Source organism: Cygnus atratus, chromosome 14 (genome assembly GCF_013377495.2).
Source record: "Cygnus atratus isolate AKBS03 ecotype Queensland, Australia chromosome 14, CAtr_DNAZoo_HiC_assembly, whole genome shotgun sequence".
NCBI classification, from domain to species: Eukaryota; Metazoa; Chordata; class Aves; order Anseriformes; family Anatidae; genus Cygnus; species Cygnus atratus.
Window position 1 is genome coordinate 2,840,892 of NC_066375.1, and position 17,822 is coordinate 2,858,713.

The following is a 17,822-nucleotide window of genomic DNA, read 5'->3' on the forward strand; positions in this document are numbered from 1 at the left end:
GAATGTTCTAAGACCCTCCACACCTAGGCAACAGTTACCTGTCACATAAGGCAGTCAAGACTAGGCAGAAAGTCTTGGGTGAACAGGAACCTTATTTTTCTTAACGTTTTTTTGGGGAAAAAAAAAAAAAAACGAACTCTGAAGACCAAAGAATTGGTGGTCATTCATCCTCTCATATTCTGTAGATTTTGGTGATTTTCCCCATTTTGAGTCCATAAATGTTCCAAATTTATAGAATCATTCAGGTTGGAAAAGACCTCTAAGATCATCTAGTCCAACCTTAAATATATGTTCTTTAATGTTAATTCTTTAATATACGTTAAAAAACATGCACTAGGATACTGCCAATCTGCTTCCTGAGCCAAGAATAAATATGAACTTGTCTTCACAATTAATACACAAAGACAAAGTGAAAGGTGACATTTCAATATTTTATTCAAGTTGGTTTGGGTTGGGGTTTTTTATCCATTTTTAGTAGTGTCAAGTACAGCATTTTGGGGTCTAGTTCCACACAAAATGGAAGACTCTCTAAAAATGTACCCATTTAGTTGCTAAAAAAAAGTGGTAATAAAACAGAATTCCATTTTAAATTTAGTGATGCAACTATGTGATTACAGTTACAAAGACTCTTCCCTGATTACGTCCCTGTCTTACAAGCTTTCCATTTAGTGCAAGGGAAAGGAACCACAGTACAGGACAAGTTGTATCGGCTGAGTCACATCAAACCTCCTCTGCAAAGGAGTTATACAAGGTGGACAACCTAAAGCACTCTGGAGACAGCTGTAGGTGTAAGATAACCAAACGAGACAACCATTCATCAAATACCCACAACAAAATGAAAATAAAAAAATCCCTTTTCAAACAAGCTTGAACATTCCATCGTGAATTGAAACCTTAAAGTGTTGGAACATTTTGCTTACAGAATTAACAGTACAATATAGTGGTCTGTAATTCTTGAAGTCACAATTTTTATACCACATTAACATATTCCTTGTGCAATCAATATGTTAGTAAAGGAAATAACACCTTCCTATTTCCTATCATGTGGCAGCTGACAGATGTGATAGGCAATAACATTCCCCAAAAAAGCCTGGAATTAGGATTTTTTTTTAATGCTTTTTGTCTCCATTTCTGAAACAACATCATTTTAAAGCTTAGCTGTCTTTAAGGACTAGCAGGACTGATACTTAGCAATACTTGCATCCCAGACATAAAACATTGAAAGGTACAATATATTCTGAAGGTAGCTATGCTGTATTTTCAAATTAGCAATTGTAGAATCACTTTTTATGCTTCAAATTCCAATCCTAGGCCAAGTTTGTGACCGCCTGCATTGACATTCTTGCCATCCAACAAAGCTGACAATGTCAGTTTGATACCTGCAAATAGAGAAAAGTCAGGAAAGACAGCTGTTAAAACTCAGAATAAGCTTTACATTCAGTAAATGCAGTGTCTGTGTTGCTGCTCTAATTTACTAAGTAGTTAGGTTAATGTAATTTGGCAGTTAGCTATGTGAGGACTGAGTTTTGTAAAATAATTTGCAGATATGAAATCTCTCTGAATTCTGAAAGTTAGGATAAGCAAACCACAGTGATAGACTCTGCTTTTTATCATCCCAAGTAATTAAAACCCTCAGTCAGTTCACTGCTGCTGGTATACTGGTTAATTTAATTTCAGGCTTGGGTATAATGAAAAACTGGGACCTTGACACACACACATTTTTCTAAACCTCTTTAAAATCTGGGAATGAAAGGGCCTGAGCCCTGTCTACTGTAGTACCTTCTGTCAATCTGCTTGGTATTCTGGCAGCAGATTTTTTAGACTACACTAAAACAAACCCTGCCGCTGTAAGATTGTCCTCTTCCTGCACCAGCAAACCTTGCAAATCTAACACTTAACAGCAAAGAAACTCAGCGATAGGAAACCTCTGGAAGTACTAAAAATACATTTTCTTATCTGTGAAACATTTGGTTGGAGATAAACTTTGTATCAACATAAAAGATTATCTGAGGTGTCAGTGGGTGCTGGTTCTAGCAATTCTGTTTCCAATAGACATCCAAAGTTAACAGAGTAGTCCCTGGAAAAGTGCACCACTAGGTTGCCACGTGGAACAGCAATGTTACAAAACCAATCACAGTATGTCACAAAAAAAACCTCCCTGATATTTCAAGACTGAAATATCATTTATTGATGTCTGAATTTCTTCTGCATAGACCTACCTGGCTTTAAAGTCTGAGTGTATCCTAGTCCAATCAGGCTGGAGTTGTTCACTTTAGCCTTAAAGGGAAAAAATTGCGTACATAAATGATTTGTATCTTTCTTTAAAGTCCTTCCCATTTGAAAATTACATAATATGTTTTAAACAGGTAGATGATTTCAGGTTTCAAATCACAAGAATAAAATAAAATCTAGAGTCAATTTTGCCATAACTTAAAAGCAAAATCTCAACAAAACTGCAGTTGCTATAGACAATGTTTTCGTTAACTAATTTTGTATTATAATTTTTTTTAATAACTGAAAACTCCTCAGAATGGTGCCCAATAATACAATAAAACATTTTGTATCAGCTTCAAGGAAAATCCAATAGGCCTGCTCTCATTCAGCGCAAAGCTAAACAAACAGAGGTATGTGCCAATTATACAACACTGAATTGCATCAAAACTGGACTTTACTCATTGATGTAAGGTTGCTTCACATTTCCATTACAAGAGCCTACTTTCAAATGCTTTTAAATGCACATATATAGCACTCACAGAAAAAGAGGCATCTGGGTCAATCTGATACTTGGCTGCTATTCCAAAGCGAGTGTTGCTGTTACCAGCTGTCCAAGCAAGATTCACAGCAGTTTCCAGTTTATCATTCACCTTCTGGTAAATGGAGCCTCCAAATTCTGTTCCATCATTCCTGGAAGGAATATATCAGTCTAGTTTTAAAATGCATCCCAAAACAACCATCTATGTTTCAGTAGGATCTGAATTTGCAGAACATTCACTTACACCTCATTTAATCTCTCTATAATAACTAAGATAGAGACATTTGGCCAGATTGGTTATGAAGTCATTTTTAAATGCTTAAATTCATCAATAGTTACAATATTTCAACAAGCGGTGTATGGAAAAAAAAAAGCCACAACAAACTATCAAAAATAGACTAATGATGACAGTTTCCAATTTCCCCCTCTCTGTAGATGGGAATCTTTGTAGTAAAGACATTTTTTTCTTCTCTGCATATCTACGAAATAATTATTTTCCCAGACATACATCTCCCTAGTGCCCCGAAAGGGCTGTACCCCAATCACAGAGCCTGAGAGTCATCCTAACGTTGCCTCATCAGCATGCTTTTACCAGACACAGATGAACTGTATCAGAAGTGAAGATGCCAATTTAACATCCAAGTCTATCAGCTCTTGCAAATGAATACCATTTGCCACGGCCCTTATGGTATGTCTGCATTATAGAAGTCTGTACTAGCAACTGAAATGAAACTCATTTTGGTTTGCAGACAGCACTAGCCAACAGCTGAATGATGAAAGCCTTCAATTTCTGCTACCGAGTAGCAAAGCTTCCAGTTACTACTTACACCAGTCTCACACAGTGAGTAAAGTGTGCTAAATAAAATACAAGACCTTAGAGCACCCAGATCATAAAAGCAGAAGCAAATAATTTGAATAAGCATTGCAGTCCTTGGAAACCAGTGAGCATCTGAATTCCCATTTTAGCTCATTTCTTAAAAGAGGATAAAAACATATTGCACAAAACAGGCTTTACACCACAGCAAGACCTTTAGAGATAAAATACTTATTATTTCTAAATTATGAAATAAACTAGTTCCAATTATTAGAGTATACCAAATCTTTACTGATTAAAAAAGGCAGATTTCAAATCTCTCCACTTTTACCTCTTTGTCACAATGTTCATTAGTTCACAAGAGTTGCACAAACAATACTGACATGCCTATTTAAAAGTTCAAGCAATAGCAGCAGCTTTTTAAACTGTTAGAGCAATTCTTCCAGAAAAATGCTACAATACTTACTTCAGATAAGACTGAAGCTCACATATAACTGCATGTGCTTGGCTCTCAAGAAAAGGAGGGATTAAAAAGGACTGAGGAGAGCTGGTTATACAGGCAGATTTTGTGCAAGGTTCCCATACAGCTCTGTCTTGACCTGCAACATTAGGGGGGGCGGTCTGAGCTATGCTCAAAAAGTGAGGAAAATCATATTTAAAACTAGAAATTATCCAGCCCTATCTCCCTTTATTTATCATGTATAACTAAAAAATTATAAGAAAAAAAATTATCAAGGCTTCTTTTAATTCTAGTAACAGCACTTTTCATGCATAGATCAAAAACATTGTCCTCTATGGAAATGAAGATATTAAAGCACCATTAGGGAAAGCAACTTGCTCAAGTCCCTGGCTGGTCTGTGAAACAGCCAGCAACAAAAGACGATGTTTCAAGCCCCACCTAGTTGATTTATCTACTATGCCACCACATCCTTTTGAAACACTGAACTGGCTAGATATAATGACCGAGCACACCAGCGATGCAAGTTCCAAACACGACTGTTTCCTGGATTCTACAAAAGCTCTGACATGTTTCAAGGCTGAAACATGTCAAAAGTACCTAGCTAATCCATTAATATCAATAATTAAGATTTCCATTCATATCACACATTTATGGTTTTGCCTGTCAAGTGGTCGAGTACGAACATTAAACAAGCAAACAAGGCATCCTCCTGAAGATGATTCATCATTCACGGACAGTAATGGTGACCTAAGAAGCAGATCGTTGTGGGGTCCAAGGAACAGCAGCAGGGGCTCAGACCTTACTGTACTGTTCAGAAGTTATTTTCTGCTGTTGCTTTAATCGAGAGTAATAGTAATTACAGGATTTTATAGCAAAAGCCAATAATACAACATTTTGAACTGCTGCAGTGTAACAGAGGTGAAAGTCATTGTGCTTGAAGGAATAGCTCCTAACTACAGAGCGGAGGGGACCCCGCATATTGTTTTGATGAAAGTTTTCTGCCCACATTTTTGTGCTTTGGCAACCCTTCAAACATGCCGTCTGGGCCATGAAGGTTCAATTGTTCTGCGAGGCAGTTTGAGCTTCCTAAACCAGATCTCTGCGAAACAGCATGAAACAGAACAGAAAGCCTTTGAAGAAGCAGCTCCAGGAAAGCAGAACAGTTGTTCAGCCCCGAAATGGGAACAGCCTGCAACAGCTCTGCTACATGCAAATATGCAATTACCCAAGGGAGTGGTAAAGGAGGTGGGGGGTGGAGCAGGGATTGCCTAATTTAAAAAAAAAAAATCTTCCCAAAAGGTATAAATTGCTTCTTTAAGAGGAACAGGAGACAGAGAAATTAAGGTTTTCGTGGAATTTAGTCCTAGTTTCCCATGTATTCAGAAAAGACAAGCGCTAGTATAAATAGATTATTAGGAGTTTTAGGAGTTACAACACTAAAACAAACTTTTACACCATATCCCTTCCAGTACTGAAACTAACCCAGTCTGTATCTCTTCCACTCATTCCCTTTTGCCTGTTCTTGTTCATTCTGTGATTAATTTTTTCTTCTTCAGACCAAACCACCATTTTGTTTGATTTTGACATGCGCAAAAGGGAGGCCTTGCTTTTACTGCAACTTTCATGAACAATATTTTTGTAACCCACTTGTTTCATAAATCCACTGATAGATTCCAAAGACCTGTATCTGTTAGAAAGAGGGACTCTGTGTGCTTGGGTGCTCAGTGAGTCCCAGTTCCTTCCATTCCTTCACCCATGTAACTCAAAAAAAAAGCTAAAGTAGCTAAAAAATGCAGTTTGTCATCTTAAATGAAGAAGCAATGTCAAATCCACCACTCCCTCTATCACAAGTGCTGAAATTCTGTCCCTTTCATTGTCCTAAATGCATCAAAATCCTTTTACATTCTTTTTAATGCCCATCTGCCAATACTTACACATTAGTATGAAGCTGGAATTCATCGGTCTTATAGCCAACAGCAAAGTTGCTCTGGGTTACTCTAGACTTGGCCGTCTCAAAAGTCATTTGGTAACCTGCCAACCACCCCTCATAGCCAACCACCAGCGCTCCACGTATCGAAGGACCAGCAATATCAAAATCCATGTCGCAGCCCATGTTGATGTGTTCCCTTTTGTATCCTGTCTTAACTTTAGCGCTCTTTTTCCTAAAGAGAAAAGAAAGAATCTCATATCTTGCTCAGGCAGCAATTTAACCAACTCAGTTACCTTAAATCAATGTACGAGTATACACACCCGGAGAGTCACATGATATGGCCCCTTTTTATATTTCACATTTGCAAAAACAGAATTCATCTACAGTGAATTGTAAGCAGTAAAACGCAGCGTGGTGCCTTTCTGAGCTGCGTTCTGCCAAGCAGCACCACAGCAAATCAGACTTGAGGTGACAAAAGCTAATCCTCATCTCAGAGTAATCTCATGTTTTAGAAGTTTGTTAGAGACAGGGAAATGACGGAAACTGTTTGCCACAGACAAAAGTAGTTGGCTCGTACCAGCTGAACTTTTCAGACAATCCTGTTTAACTGGGTAATTTCATTTACTGTGTCCAGAAATCACTGCTAGGGAAGAAGGCTGCTTCGGTGGCTCTGACACCCCATTTTCGCCTTATGATGTGTTATAATGTTTAATGGTTACAGCCATAAGGAAGGTTAACAGAGAAATAAACTTTCCTGAGTCACTTGCTTCTTTTTATTCTATTGGCCAGGACAGTGCTTGCTCAGGTGTCCTTCTGTCTGCTCACATCAGGGGAGCAGATCCTCAGGCTGCAGGACAGCTACACCTAGTGCATTCAGCTACTCTTCTGCAACAGTTTCTTCTTTTCTTTCACTCTGCAAGCGTCTTCTCTCTTTGACCAAATCATTTACTGAAATCGTTCCAGAAAAGTCAGGCTGATTTGAAATTTCACATCAACCTTTCACTTCAGCTAGCAAAAACAGTCCCCAGGAACTGCAAAACATGTTGTATCAGACCTGTACAGAGATTGTTCTATTATTATTATTATTTCTGACTCAGAAATTTCTTATGTCTTCCAAAATCATAAATAAAGAGCAGCAGGGCCAAAAATACTAGCATTAGCTTGACTGCAACTTCCACACCAGCTGAGAAATAATTATCAACAAAAACTAGCGATTATTCTGGTTAACAAATACAAAAATATCTATTTAATCTAGAGTTAGGAATGGGCTGGAAGCAGTTGACAGTGAAGAACAACACTAAATTAAAGGCAGGGTGAAGTCCCCACTGGGACTAAAACCACAGCAGCCTGCCGTGTAGCGTGCCGCAGTGGGAAGCTCATGTGCAGACCGTTTTGGCTCACTGGCAGCACTGCTTGCAAAAAGATAATCAGGAGAAAAAAAATAAACCAACATCTAGCCCTACAGCTGCTGCTTAATCCCTCTGGCCCACATAAAATGTGGCATCCGATCACGGGGTCCACAATGCTCATCCAACACCAAGGCACGCTGTGGCCAGCAAGAATTCAGATGATAAATTCAGCTTGGGAAACGAGCCCAATTACTGTGTCGACCTATTAGAGCCATGGCCAACTGGCTCGCGGAGCTTGTTAAGCTTTGCATTACAGCTGACTTGTTTGGCATTTTTATTCAGGCAGTCGCTAAGTACTCATTTTCCAACATGGCCAGAAATAAGCAACAGGGGCACAAACAATTCCTTCCCACCCCGATTCTGACTGTAATTTCCAAGTTACTGTATTTCAAAGTTGGTTTACTATAGGTTAGGTTTAAAAAGGGATAGTTAATATTAAGACTTAGATCAGATGTATAAGATTTATTTATACATAGGTAGATTATTAAATGTTATGACATGTTGGGACAGAAGGAGTAAAGACGACAGTATTTTGAAAAACTAAAACTAAGAAAAATTGCTTTTTTTGTCTCTCAAGCTTACTAACTTCTTACCCAGTGTTAGGAGAAAAGGAGGAGTCAAAGGTCAGCTTCAGGCCACGTGCAAGCTGAACAGAAAAGAAATTCACAGGTTGGATTCATAATCAGAGATTGTCACAAATTAATTTTTAGACATGACCTTTTGATCCCCAAATTACCTGATCTTCGAGAGTGATCTCAGTGCCTAGTGTGTTGTCAGTGTTCCACTTTTCTGTGAACATCAATCCATACTCCACCCATCTGTATTTGGTTTCCAAACTACCACTGACTTTGCTCGTTTCTGAGTTTGCTGAACCTGAGCTTGTAAATTCCTAAAGAGAGGGAGAAAATTTTTATATATATATATATATATATATATATATATATATAAATATGTGTAGATATGTGTGTGTATATGCGCACAGGTAAATACTCATAGAACATACCAGTCATTATAATTTGGGATACTACCCAATACTTCACCGTTCTCAAAAGACTTAAGAATACGTTTGCTAGTCACTAATACCAACACACACAAAAATGTCAGTGTCAGGGAGAAAGAGCACTGCATGCTAAGGAATGGTCACAAAGCATTCTTAACATTTTAACACAAAACAAGGGGCTAGTCTGAGAGCTAGCTGGTGTACAAGGTGTGCCTGTGGATCAGTTTGTAAGCCTGCAAATACTTCACAGAGGTATTATAAAGATCAGCTCCAATACACAATTACATCGCCACTACACTTGTTTTGTGGCTGCTGAGAAAAATAGCACGTCGCACATTTAGAAATCATACTGCCTGATATTCCAACCACAGGGCACAGAGAAGTCGCTAATCGCAACTGTGCATAAACCGAGCATCAGCCTTGGGCAAAACATTATTCCAAAACGCTCCTTAATAGAGCCCCCGGGGGGTTGTGCCCCATGCTAGCCCTGAGCTAAATCAAACCCTTGGCAGAAGAAAAAGCCAGGGGAGAGCACAACCTTTCATATTGTGGAAGCAGGGTGTGTTTCTAGCCAGGGAGCCCGCCAGGCAGGAGCTCTGCTGCCCGCCCCGGGGGTCTCGGCAGCACCGTGATGGCTGCAAAGGTGCCCCCACCGCACCGCTGCCCCCGTCTGCGTGCGGCCTCGTGGAGGATTATGCCCTGGGTGCAAAGTAACTCGCAGGGCTATAACATATCTGAAAACCGATAAGGGGAGGGTAAGGGATCCGTATTTCTATTTTTAACCAGAAAACACAGGAACACTGCCATGTTTGGGGTTTCGAGGCCTGTCCAAACTCACCAGTCCATTCTCGGATTTTGTCTTCAAATCAAGTTTTATTAACCCAAAACCTAGAAGATGAGGAAAAAAACATGAATTATATATATGTTAATTTGATAGGCATTTCTGATTTATGTCACAAAGCTTCCTTCTAAATCTCCTGTGAACTACTAAAAAAAAAAAAAAAGAGTACAACAGGGTACAACTTTTGAACCATGGGTTTTTAAGAAGCCGCTTATGGAGCTCATACTCCCTTCAGATAGCACTGACTGCACTAGTCCTGCTGACCTGTGATATCACTGGGACCAGATTAGGTAATAATATCTTTATTCATACCGAGCAGCAGCTTTTTCATAAGGAAATTGCTGACATCAATGGCCCTATTCATGGCAGAGGGAAACAGTCAAAATACAACACTCAATTTTCTTTCAAAACAGACAACAGACCTATGGGGAACCTGAAGAATTTTGTCAAAACAAGAATAAATCACCCTCCCTTTCCAGACATCAGTGGTAATGTGAAACTAGGATATAAAATTCTCTGGATTCTAAGGAAATGGTTGGAATGTTTATCAGAGAAAAACAATAACATCTTAGCAGTTTCAGGAATCAGGTAGACAGTGAAAGATCAAAGTTATTTTGGATTTATTTACCATATCCTTTGGTGAAAACATCTCTGGCAGATTTGCCCAGATCAGCATAAGCAGGTGGAACAGCCATTTTCTGGGGAAAAAAGGAAAAGAAAAAAAGAGAGAAAGAAAAAAAAATTGGGGAGGGGGAGATTATTACTGTGTTCAGAAACTTGTTTATTTAATTCACTTAAGCAAAAAGCAACTTAAGGCAAATTTCTAAGTTTCAGACAGTTTTATTTTCTACCCACAACCAATTAATTAAACACAGCCTGAAGAACGTAGCTCCAGCAAGTAGCTGGATTTGATTTTATTCTTTAGCCAGCATAAGTGAGTAGTGTGCATTTGCCATTGAGAAACAGGCTGCAGAATAAATATGAAAAAAAAAAGTCTGTCTTTCTAAAGGGTTCATTCTTGTTCCCTTATCAGTACAACTGAACAAACAACTTTAAAAAAAGTAGATATAGGAAACATTTCTCCTGTTTCTTGCAACTAATCTATGTGTTCTGATGGGAAGAGTTAGGACCTCAGGTCTTCCACTCAGGAAATGTGGCCAGGACAGGCCTCTAGCATCAGTAACACCACTCTGTCCCTAATTCACAGCAGCAACCGGATAACATTTATGTTAGCAAAATCATTCTTCACCTTCAGTTTTCTTTTACTTTGGAGCTGCTGTTAACATGCTAACATTTCTCCTTAGGCGTTGACCTTAAGGTGCTGTTCTGGTCACCAGCCAGGGAAAATCTGAACAGGCTGAGAAGAGCTGGGGCTGAGGGATGCCACACCATGAACACGGGGCCAAGAGCGATGCCCATTTTGCCCCACAGGTCCTTGCTTCCTACGTTCAGCAGACTCCGACCTCTCTTAGCTCAGAGGCCTCCTGCATGACATACGAATGCATCTGTTTTCGCTGCCACTGAGAAAACCGTCTCATCGCAGGTGGAGGGCAGAATACGATCCTGCGAGGAACAAACCAAGCAAACCTACTTTCTTATCCCAGAACAGCAATTTGTTCTAGGGAAGCCAAGTCAATGGTCTGAAGTGGTGTACACCTTCTGTCTTTATAGACAAGGTTTCATAATTTTTAAAAGCAAAGGAGTTGAATCGGACTCGTAAAGCACCTCTCAATACACCAAAATTCCATAACCCCAAACGTTTTGGTTATGTGGCATGATAACAAGCTGACTACATAAGAGCGGAAACGCTGTGAAAATTGCCTGCCAGTCCTTGCTCCAGCCTGTTCCATGTCAGCAGAAAACTATTCCTCCCCACCCCAGCGCCAAGAGCTGGCTCCCAGCACGACGGGTGCCCCCCGCAGCCCCCCGGGAGGCAGCTCTCTGGGCCAGCACCCTGCGCGAGCAGCACCCAGGGACCTGCAGCAGCCACCCAGCGCCTCCAGCACTCGCTCCAGCAAGCTGTTGCCTGTCAGAGCAGGATATTGCTATTGCATAAGTGAAGAATCCCTGTCCTAGAGGGAACAAAACAGATCTGGTGGCTGAAACAAAGCAAACAGTCTTCCCAGAGCACACATAAGGCAGGGTGCAGACTGTGGTGCAGCAGCAGCTGGGGACACCGCCTGGGTGCATGACGAAGGCCTCTCCTCTCCTCCCAGCTACAGCTCATCAATAAATTGCAGCCCCGAACATGTAAGCAGCTAAATAGTTGAATTAAAAACAAAACCAAAAAAAAAAAAAACCAATGTACTCTGGATTCCAAGGAAGTGCCAGATGCTTATGTTAGACCTAAATGTCTCCATTTTTTGTGCAAACACGAAAGCTGGGATTTCAAGTTTATAAGCACTGCTCTGCAAGAGAAGCCATTTTAACAGTTGGTCAGGTGTGGTTCTGGAAACACGAAACCTGCCTTTAAACATAAATAAATGAACAAACCGAGTATTAACTGTCTTCTTTAGGTAGATCCTCTGCCCCTTATTAAAGCCACCAAAAGCAGAGCTCTGTGCCCCCCTGGGTGATCTTGCCTTGAAGTCTGACCTAAGGAGGCACTCAGATGACCCCAAGCCCAGGACACGGTGGGATGGGTCACTAAGGGGGATGTTCAGGAATCACTTCCCCGCCACAGCAGCCCAGTCTCATGAGTGCCCTCTGACGGGTATTTCCATTTAGCATCATCAAAAATTTAAAATGCTAAAGATCCATCCATTCGAAAATCAGATAAGTATTGCTTTGAAAGATAATGCACTGCTCTGCCAGCTGCCTTTTGGAACCTCCCAGCTCCATTTTGCCAGCAGCCCCTTTGAGTCACTTTGTAAAATGAAAATACTTTCTTGAAAACTGAACGCTGCACGTTTTTCGTTTGGGTTTTGTAGAATGTGTGTGCATCTCCACGGGAGCCGCAGGGCTCGCCAGGCCCATGAGCTGGGGCAGGCTGCTGCACGGCTGCGGGCTGGGCTCTGCCTACAGGACAGTGGGAGATGCCTGGATCTCCACTTAGGCAATTACCCTAATTAAGGGACAATACCGAAAGCCAAATCCCTGCCTGTTGTAAGGCAAATCGTGTAAGGCACACGGAACAAGGTGTTTAAAAATGCTGAGTGTGGAAAACATGATGAAATATGTATGTGGTGGTTAACCTTGCCGTTGTTGTCAGCAAGAACGAAAATAATTATTTCTGTTTGCAGGGGCTAATCAGAAGCCTCTTGTTTAACAGATGGAAAACAAAACTGATTACATCCTGTGTGAGTGCGGGTTGTAAGACAAGCATGCTTAACAGGGATTCAAATCCTTAAAGGATCAAGGCATGGCCGTGGCCAAGCGCCCTTGCTTTTCACCAGTGGGTTCTCAGCACATTAACTCAGATTAGGTTAGGAGTGAGATGAATTCATTGCTCTCATCCCTCTTCAACTGTGCAAATATCTCATAGTGACTACGCACCTCAGCTCCAATACAAAGCAGACCAAGGAGAGGATACATAATATGTTCAAGTGGTAAAATACTCTGATTTTCTTGAGTGGGAAACACTGTAGCACAAGTCACAACTGAAGTCCTGCAGAGCAGCGCTGCAGAGAAGCCTGAGCAGAGCAGCCAGCTCGAAGCACTGCTGTGAGCAGCACCTCCGTGAGCACTGGGTTGTAACCACGTGGGGAGGAAATGGGAAGCTTCCTTTGGAGCTGTAGGACCCTAGAGCCAGCCCTAGCAAAGAAGATTTCATTGAATACAAGGCAGTTCCATCAGGCTGAATTTAAATATTTCTCAGTGACACAGATGGCAAAGTTTTTGGCCATGCAGTTCTGTGCTTTGAAATCCAAATGGGCCCAGTAGGCAGCAGGTGGCCGGGGCGCCCTTTGCGAACACAAGGACTGGCTGCAACCAAAGTCAAGTCCACCTCTGTGACTGGTAACTCTCAGACATGTCTACGCTGAAGTTTCCCTACCCAGACTTATCAACTTTATGATACTTACATGAGAGGAAGGAGCTGTATAAAATTTTAAGATAAGAATAAAATCAATGGCAGGTTAAATTGCCACGAAGACAATGGGAGTCTATCAGACTCAAGGTTAAGAAAATAGAAAGGTTGGATTTAGCCTTACTCTAGTCGCATTTTTCCTAATAAACCTGGGCCTGCGCAGCAGTTCTGATGGTAACCATAGGTCCTAGTCTGACACCTAGCAGGTGCTGGGACACGTCCTCTCTGTGCAAGCTGGTGGGGACAGAGCATCAGGTCATGAAATGAGGAAATGTCTGCATGAGGAAAAAAAGCACGTGAGGGTCTTTTGCCTCAAGATCCCAAAATCTGATCATTTCCTATTTATCTCCTCTATTGACTGAAAAATTATCCCTTGGCATGCTTTTAGGCATCTTTTTGCCCCCCAGCCTGGTCAGTGTCATTTCACAACCAAGCTACCAACATCTGTAGGATCAGAGCCCTCCTGCTGCAGCTTGGTTTTCAAACTACACATGACAGAGCAGATTTACTTTTCAGTGACTGATTTATGCAATATTATCTGTCACCCAATAAATGCTGGAGCGTAGAGGAGATACAAACCTTAAAAGCAAATACAAATACTGTGATTTGGTCTAAACTAATATTTACGGAACTAAAGAAAGAAAGAGCCTGCTGTTAATTGCGTGGGTACAAGTTCAGAACAGCGTTGTACCGAAACCCCTTATTAAGCTATCGCACATAAATACCAATTAAAGACGGCTGGGGGATGCTGCAGCCTGCGGCAGCTGCTGGAGCTATGAAAAGTGTGAGGTGAGAACAAGGAACCAAGTTATGAGTCCAGGTTAACCACCCGTCTCTGCAGCCCCTGGGTGAGGCTGCGTCCCACTGGGGGGTACTGGAGGATACTGGGGGCACTGGAGGGCACTGGGGGATACTGAGGGCGCTGCTCCTGCTGCCCTGCCCTGCCAGCGATGTCCCCAGGCCCGGCCAGCACCCAAAGGCCCTTTTGGGAAGGGGTCGGGAGGAAATTTGGCAGATGCAGCTCCCCGGGGCGATGACCTGCGCCCAGCTGAAACTGGGAAGCGCCCTGACCCCGGGGATGGGGAGGGAAGGGCGAGGGGCGCCCCGCTCACCCCGCCGGCCGCTGTCAGCGGGGATGAGTCAGCTCCGCTCCGTCCGCAGAAATCTTCCTTGCCTTTTTATTTATTAATTTATTTTTGGAACAGCTGCCCCGAGTCAGGCCGAGCCTCTCCCCTCACCCCCCGCCGCCGGGAGCTGCGGGCCCGGCTTCCCCCCGGGGACCCCCAAGGCCCAGCGCGGCCGGGGGCTGCGGGGCCGCTGCGGGGAAGGGGCGATCGCTGTCCCCCGGTCCCCCCGGGGCTGCCTGCGAGGCCGCTGCGCGTTACGTAAGGAAAGCTCCGGCCCCGTTAGCAGAAAGGGGCGAGCCCCCCCCCCCCAACCCCTCCCGGCGCCCCGGGGACCCCCGAGGACCCCCGGCCCTACCTGGCCCCGCGGCGGCGGCCCCCGCTGGCCGCGCTGCTCCCGCTCCCTCCTCGGCCTCCTCCGGCTGCCCCGGCCCCGGCCCGGCGCCTCCCCGGCCTCTGCGGCGGCGGCGGCTGCGCGGCGGCGGGCGGGGACGGGCGGCGGGGCGGGGCGGGCCGGGCCGGGCCGGCCAGGGCCTCGTCGCCGCACCGGGCCCCGGGAGCCGCTCCCCCGGGGCAGGGCTCACCGACAGGCCCCGGGGTAGGTCCCCGAGAGACCCCCGGCACCGCGGTGGTCGGATCTGGTGGGGGGAAGCCGAGCTAGGGGGGGTAGAAGGGCAAGAAGGGGGTGCTGGAGATGCTCCCCGAGCCGTCGAGGGCTGTGGGTGAAGGTGTGGGAGAGCCCGGGCGAAGCGAAGCTGGGCTGGCTGCTCCGGTGTGATCGGGAGCTTTCCATCTTCGGAACTCCCTCCTGGAGGCAGGAGTCAGCCCCCTGGCTGAGCCCACGACCAAACGGCCCCGGAGGCAAAGCGAGGCAGGCTGTGCTCTGCTATCACAGAGGAGCAGAGGCTGAAGCCTCTCAGGATGAGAGACGAAACCCGCCCGTCTCTGCCGGAGGCTCAGAGCATTGCCCACGAGATAAGCAGGAGACTCATCCCACCCAGCAGACTGCCGGTGGTCCTGACATTCGCCCTTCCAGGCCCAGTGCCTGCGGGAGACTTCTGCTAGAAAAAATCGTTGCTAGGAGCTCACATCCCACCCCTGGGAAGCTTTACTTATGGCTTTTACCATGATTTCTTGCCTAGCCTTTCTCCTTTGCACAGTGGGAATGGATAGTAAGAGGCATTTTCCCTGCCTCTGCTTTCTTCTGGCTCATGCCTTTGCTTTCCCAGCAGCATCTCCCCAGAGAGGCACGGCTTCCGCGGCTGTGCCCGCTACGGGTGGCTGCACACCTGGAGGTCAAAGTCACTCTGCTCAGAGACGTGCCCAGAGCATGCACAGCACTTGTGAACAACGCCCAGCTCTCTCCCGCAGAAATCAAGGGCCCAGGAAGGCTGGGGCATGTCCCGGTCTTGCCCTGCTGCGGTGTCCAGATCCAGTCCGAGAGCTGGATTGCAAGCACAAGCCGTTCAGCTCATCCAGGATCTTGGCACCCAGACTTCTTGCTTGGGTCCAGGATTTCAGCTTCCAAAGTTTACTTTCCCCCTTTTTTCAGGTGGTTGCCCATTTCCTATCAGTCCCAGCAGATGCTCTTTCCTGATGATGGAAAGTTTTCTGAGTCCACGTTCAAGCACAGACATTGCGAAACTTTACAGACTTCACGCAGGCTGTAGAAGAGCAGGATGTGAGAATGCTCCATGCCTGGAAACAAGCACATTTCTTGCCTGCAGTTGGAGAGGATAACGAAAGAAAAAGAGCACAAGGGAATACAGCAAACCACAGCTGGAAAAGCTGAGATCCTGTGTTAAAACAGAAATACCTAAGGTCTGCGAACATTGCTTTTTGCTTTGTTGGGCTGTTTCCAGTGCTGCGAGCAAAATCTGGGCTCAAACTGAAAATAAAAGGGACTTTCTGTTGAACAGAACCGTGCAAGTGAAGTGGGGTGTGGGATTCAGTGAGGTCACAGGCATGTCTTAGCTTTCGTGATGAGATGGTTGAGGAGAAAGGCGTGTGTAGCCACGTGCAGACCTCAGAGAGCCAGCTGTGGCAGCAAAAGCTGAAGAAATCGCGCCTGATACCAGCTCTGTGCTGAAATAAAGCGCAGTCTGCTGCCACGACAGAAACCCATGGAAACAAAAGGTCCTTTTCACGTTTGGAGAGTTACTTCTAGCCCCAGCCATTCTGTTGGTTCAGCTTCCAAAGCACCCCTGTGAGCACTGGTGTTGACACAAGATGAAGTCGGGCTGCAGACAGCCCCGCCATGCCGCTGGCCGCAGCATGCGCTGTCCCCGTGCCCCGGGGCTTGTCGGAGTGTGCTCAGGGCTGATGTCACTCGCTGTCCCACCAAAAGCCAGCCCAGCAAACGTGGCTGGGGGCGTTTCTACCAGGGTGCTGAGCCAAAGCCGATCACCCCAGAGGCAGAGGAAGAGATGGGGCAGCACGTGGGTAGGAGCAGGATGCTCCCATCCCACTCGGTCAGCCACGGCTGTGTCTTCACCCCGAGCAGCAGCTCCTCAACCTGCCCCACGCCGGAGCGAGCGCAGCCTTGGCTCTTCGCCATCTGCTTGTGCCAGAGGTGAATCACGCAACACCAAGGCTGGCTTACAGCACACTGCCTGCCCACTGTGCTTTCACCCCTAGCATCATCCTTGCTGCCACCCCATTTTCTCCAATATATTGTTTTATTACTTCCTGGCATAAAAACCCTTTTATTACCTGCATGCACACAGATTACAGCCTGCTCCCTACGTCCTTTCCCTAGCTCAGGAGATTTTTACGTCTCAAAGGACTCACAGCACGGTCACAAGCAGAACCGGGCAGAAACCTGTCCTGCCCATTCCCACTGCTGGTGCTGCCAGAGGTGGGGAACCAGACGGCTCAGGGGGTGTCCCCTCTGTCCCAGGCACAGGGAAATGTTTGTCTGGCACCTGCAGCAGCAATGAGACAGCAGCTGAGCTCTGAACCCCCATTATTTTGAAATCCATCCTTCATGGATGCCATTTACTTGCTTTTGCCTCTTCTGTTTTTCAGGGTCTGCGTGGTGACATCATTGGTTGAGTTTAACATTCACCGTCTGTCTCTGCAGTATGAGGCTGAGCATGATGCAGCAGGTGAGCACAGGAAGGGCAAAGAGAGAAGACGTTCAGCGCCTGTGCAGAGAAAAAATTGTCACTACATTCTGTAACATGCATCTACCAAAAGATGGCAGCAAATATCCTAGTATGGAGCTGGGCATCCGCTCTGCTGGACTTTATTTTTCAGACATGCTGTAATTATCCCAGCGAGTGACAGAAAAACTGAGGGATTACACTAGATGTTGTCAAGGGAGAATATCTGTGCTTGTGACTTCACTTTAAATGAAAGAGATTCTTTCAACAACATAAGAAATCACCAAAATGTTCTAAACATCAATTCCCTCCTTCATTTTGGCTGCTCGTAGTTTGGGTAATGCTACATCTGAATTTGTTT

At 44.7% G+C, this 17,822-nt stretch overlaps 1 protein-coding gene across 2 annotated transcripts; it reads right to left on the reverse strand.

The window, feature by feature from the left end:
• Nucleotides 1–413: 413 nt before the first annotated feature.
• Nucleotides 414–14,842, reverse strand: VDAC1 (voltage dependent anion channel 1). Of its 2 annotated transcripts, XM_035560772.2 has the most exons (10): nt 14,716–14,781; nt 13,358–13,508; nt 9,835–9,904; nt 9,204–9,253; nt 8,102–8,254; nt 7,959–8,011; nt 5,961–6,188; nt 2,754–2,904; nt 2,220–2,277; nt 414–1,379 (listed from the first exon to the last, which is right to left on the reverse strand). In XM_035560772.2, the coding sequence occupies exons 3-10, from the start codon at nt 9,899–9,901 to the stop codon at nt 1,288–1,290; spliced, it is 852 nt and encodes a 283-aa protein (XP_035416665.1). In that variant the 5' UTR covers nt 9,902–9,904; nt 13,358–13,508; nt 14,716–14,781; the 3' UTR covers nt 414–1,287. The 2 variants fall into 2 exon arrangements, with proteins under 2 accessions (XP_035416665.1, XP_035416664.1); XM_035560771.2 differs by lacking the exon at nt 13,358–13,508 and having other exon boundaries at nt 14,716–14,842.
• Nucleotides 14,843–17,822: the final 2,980 nt, after the last annotated feature.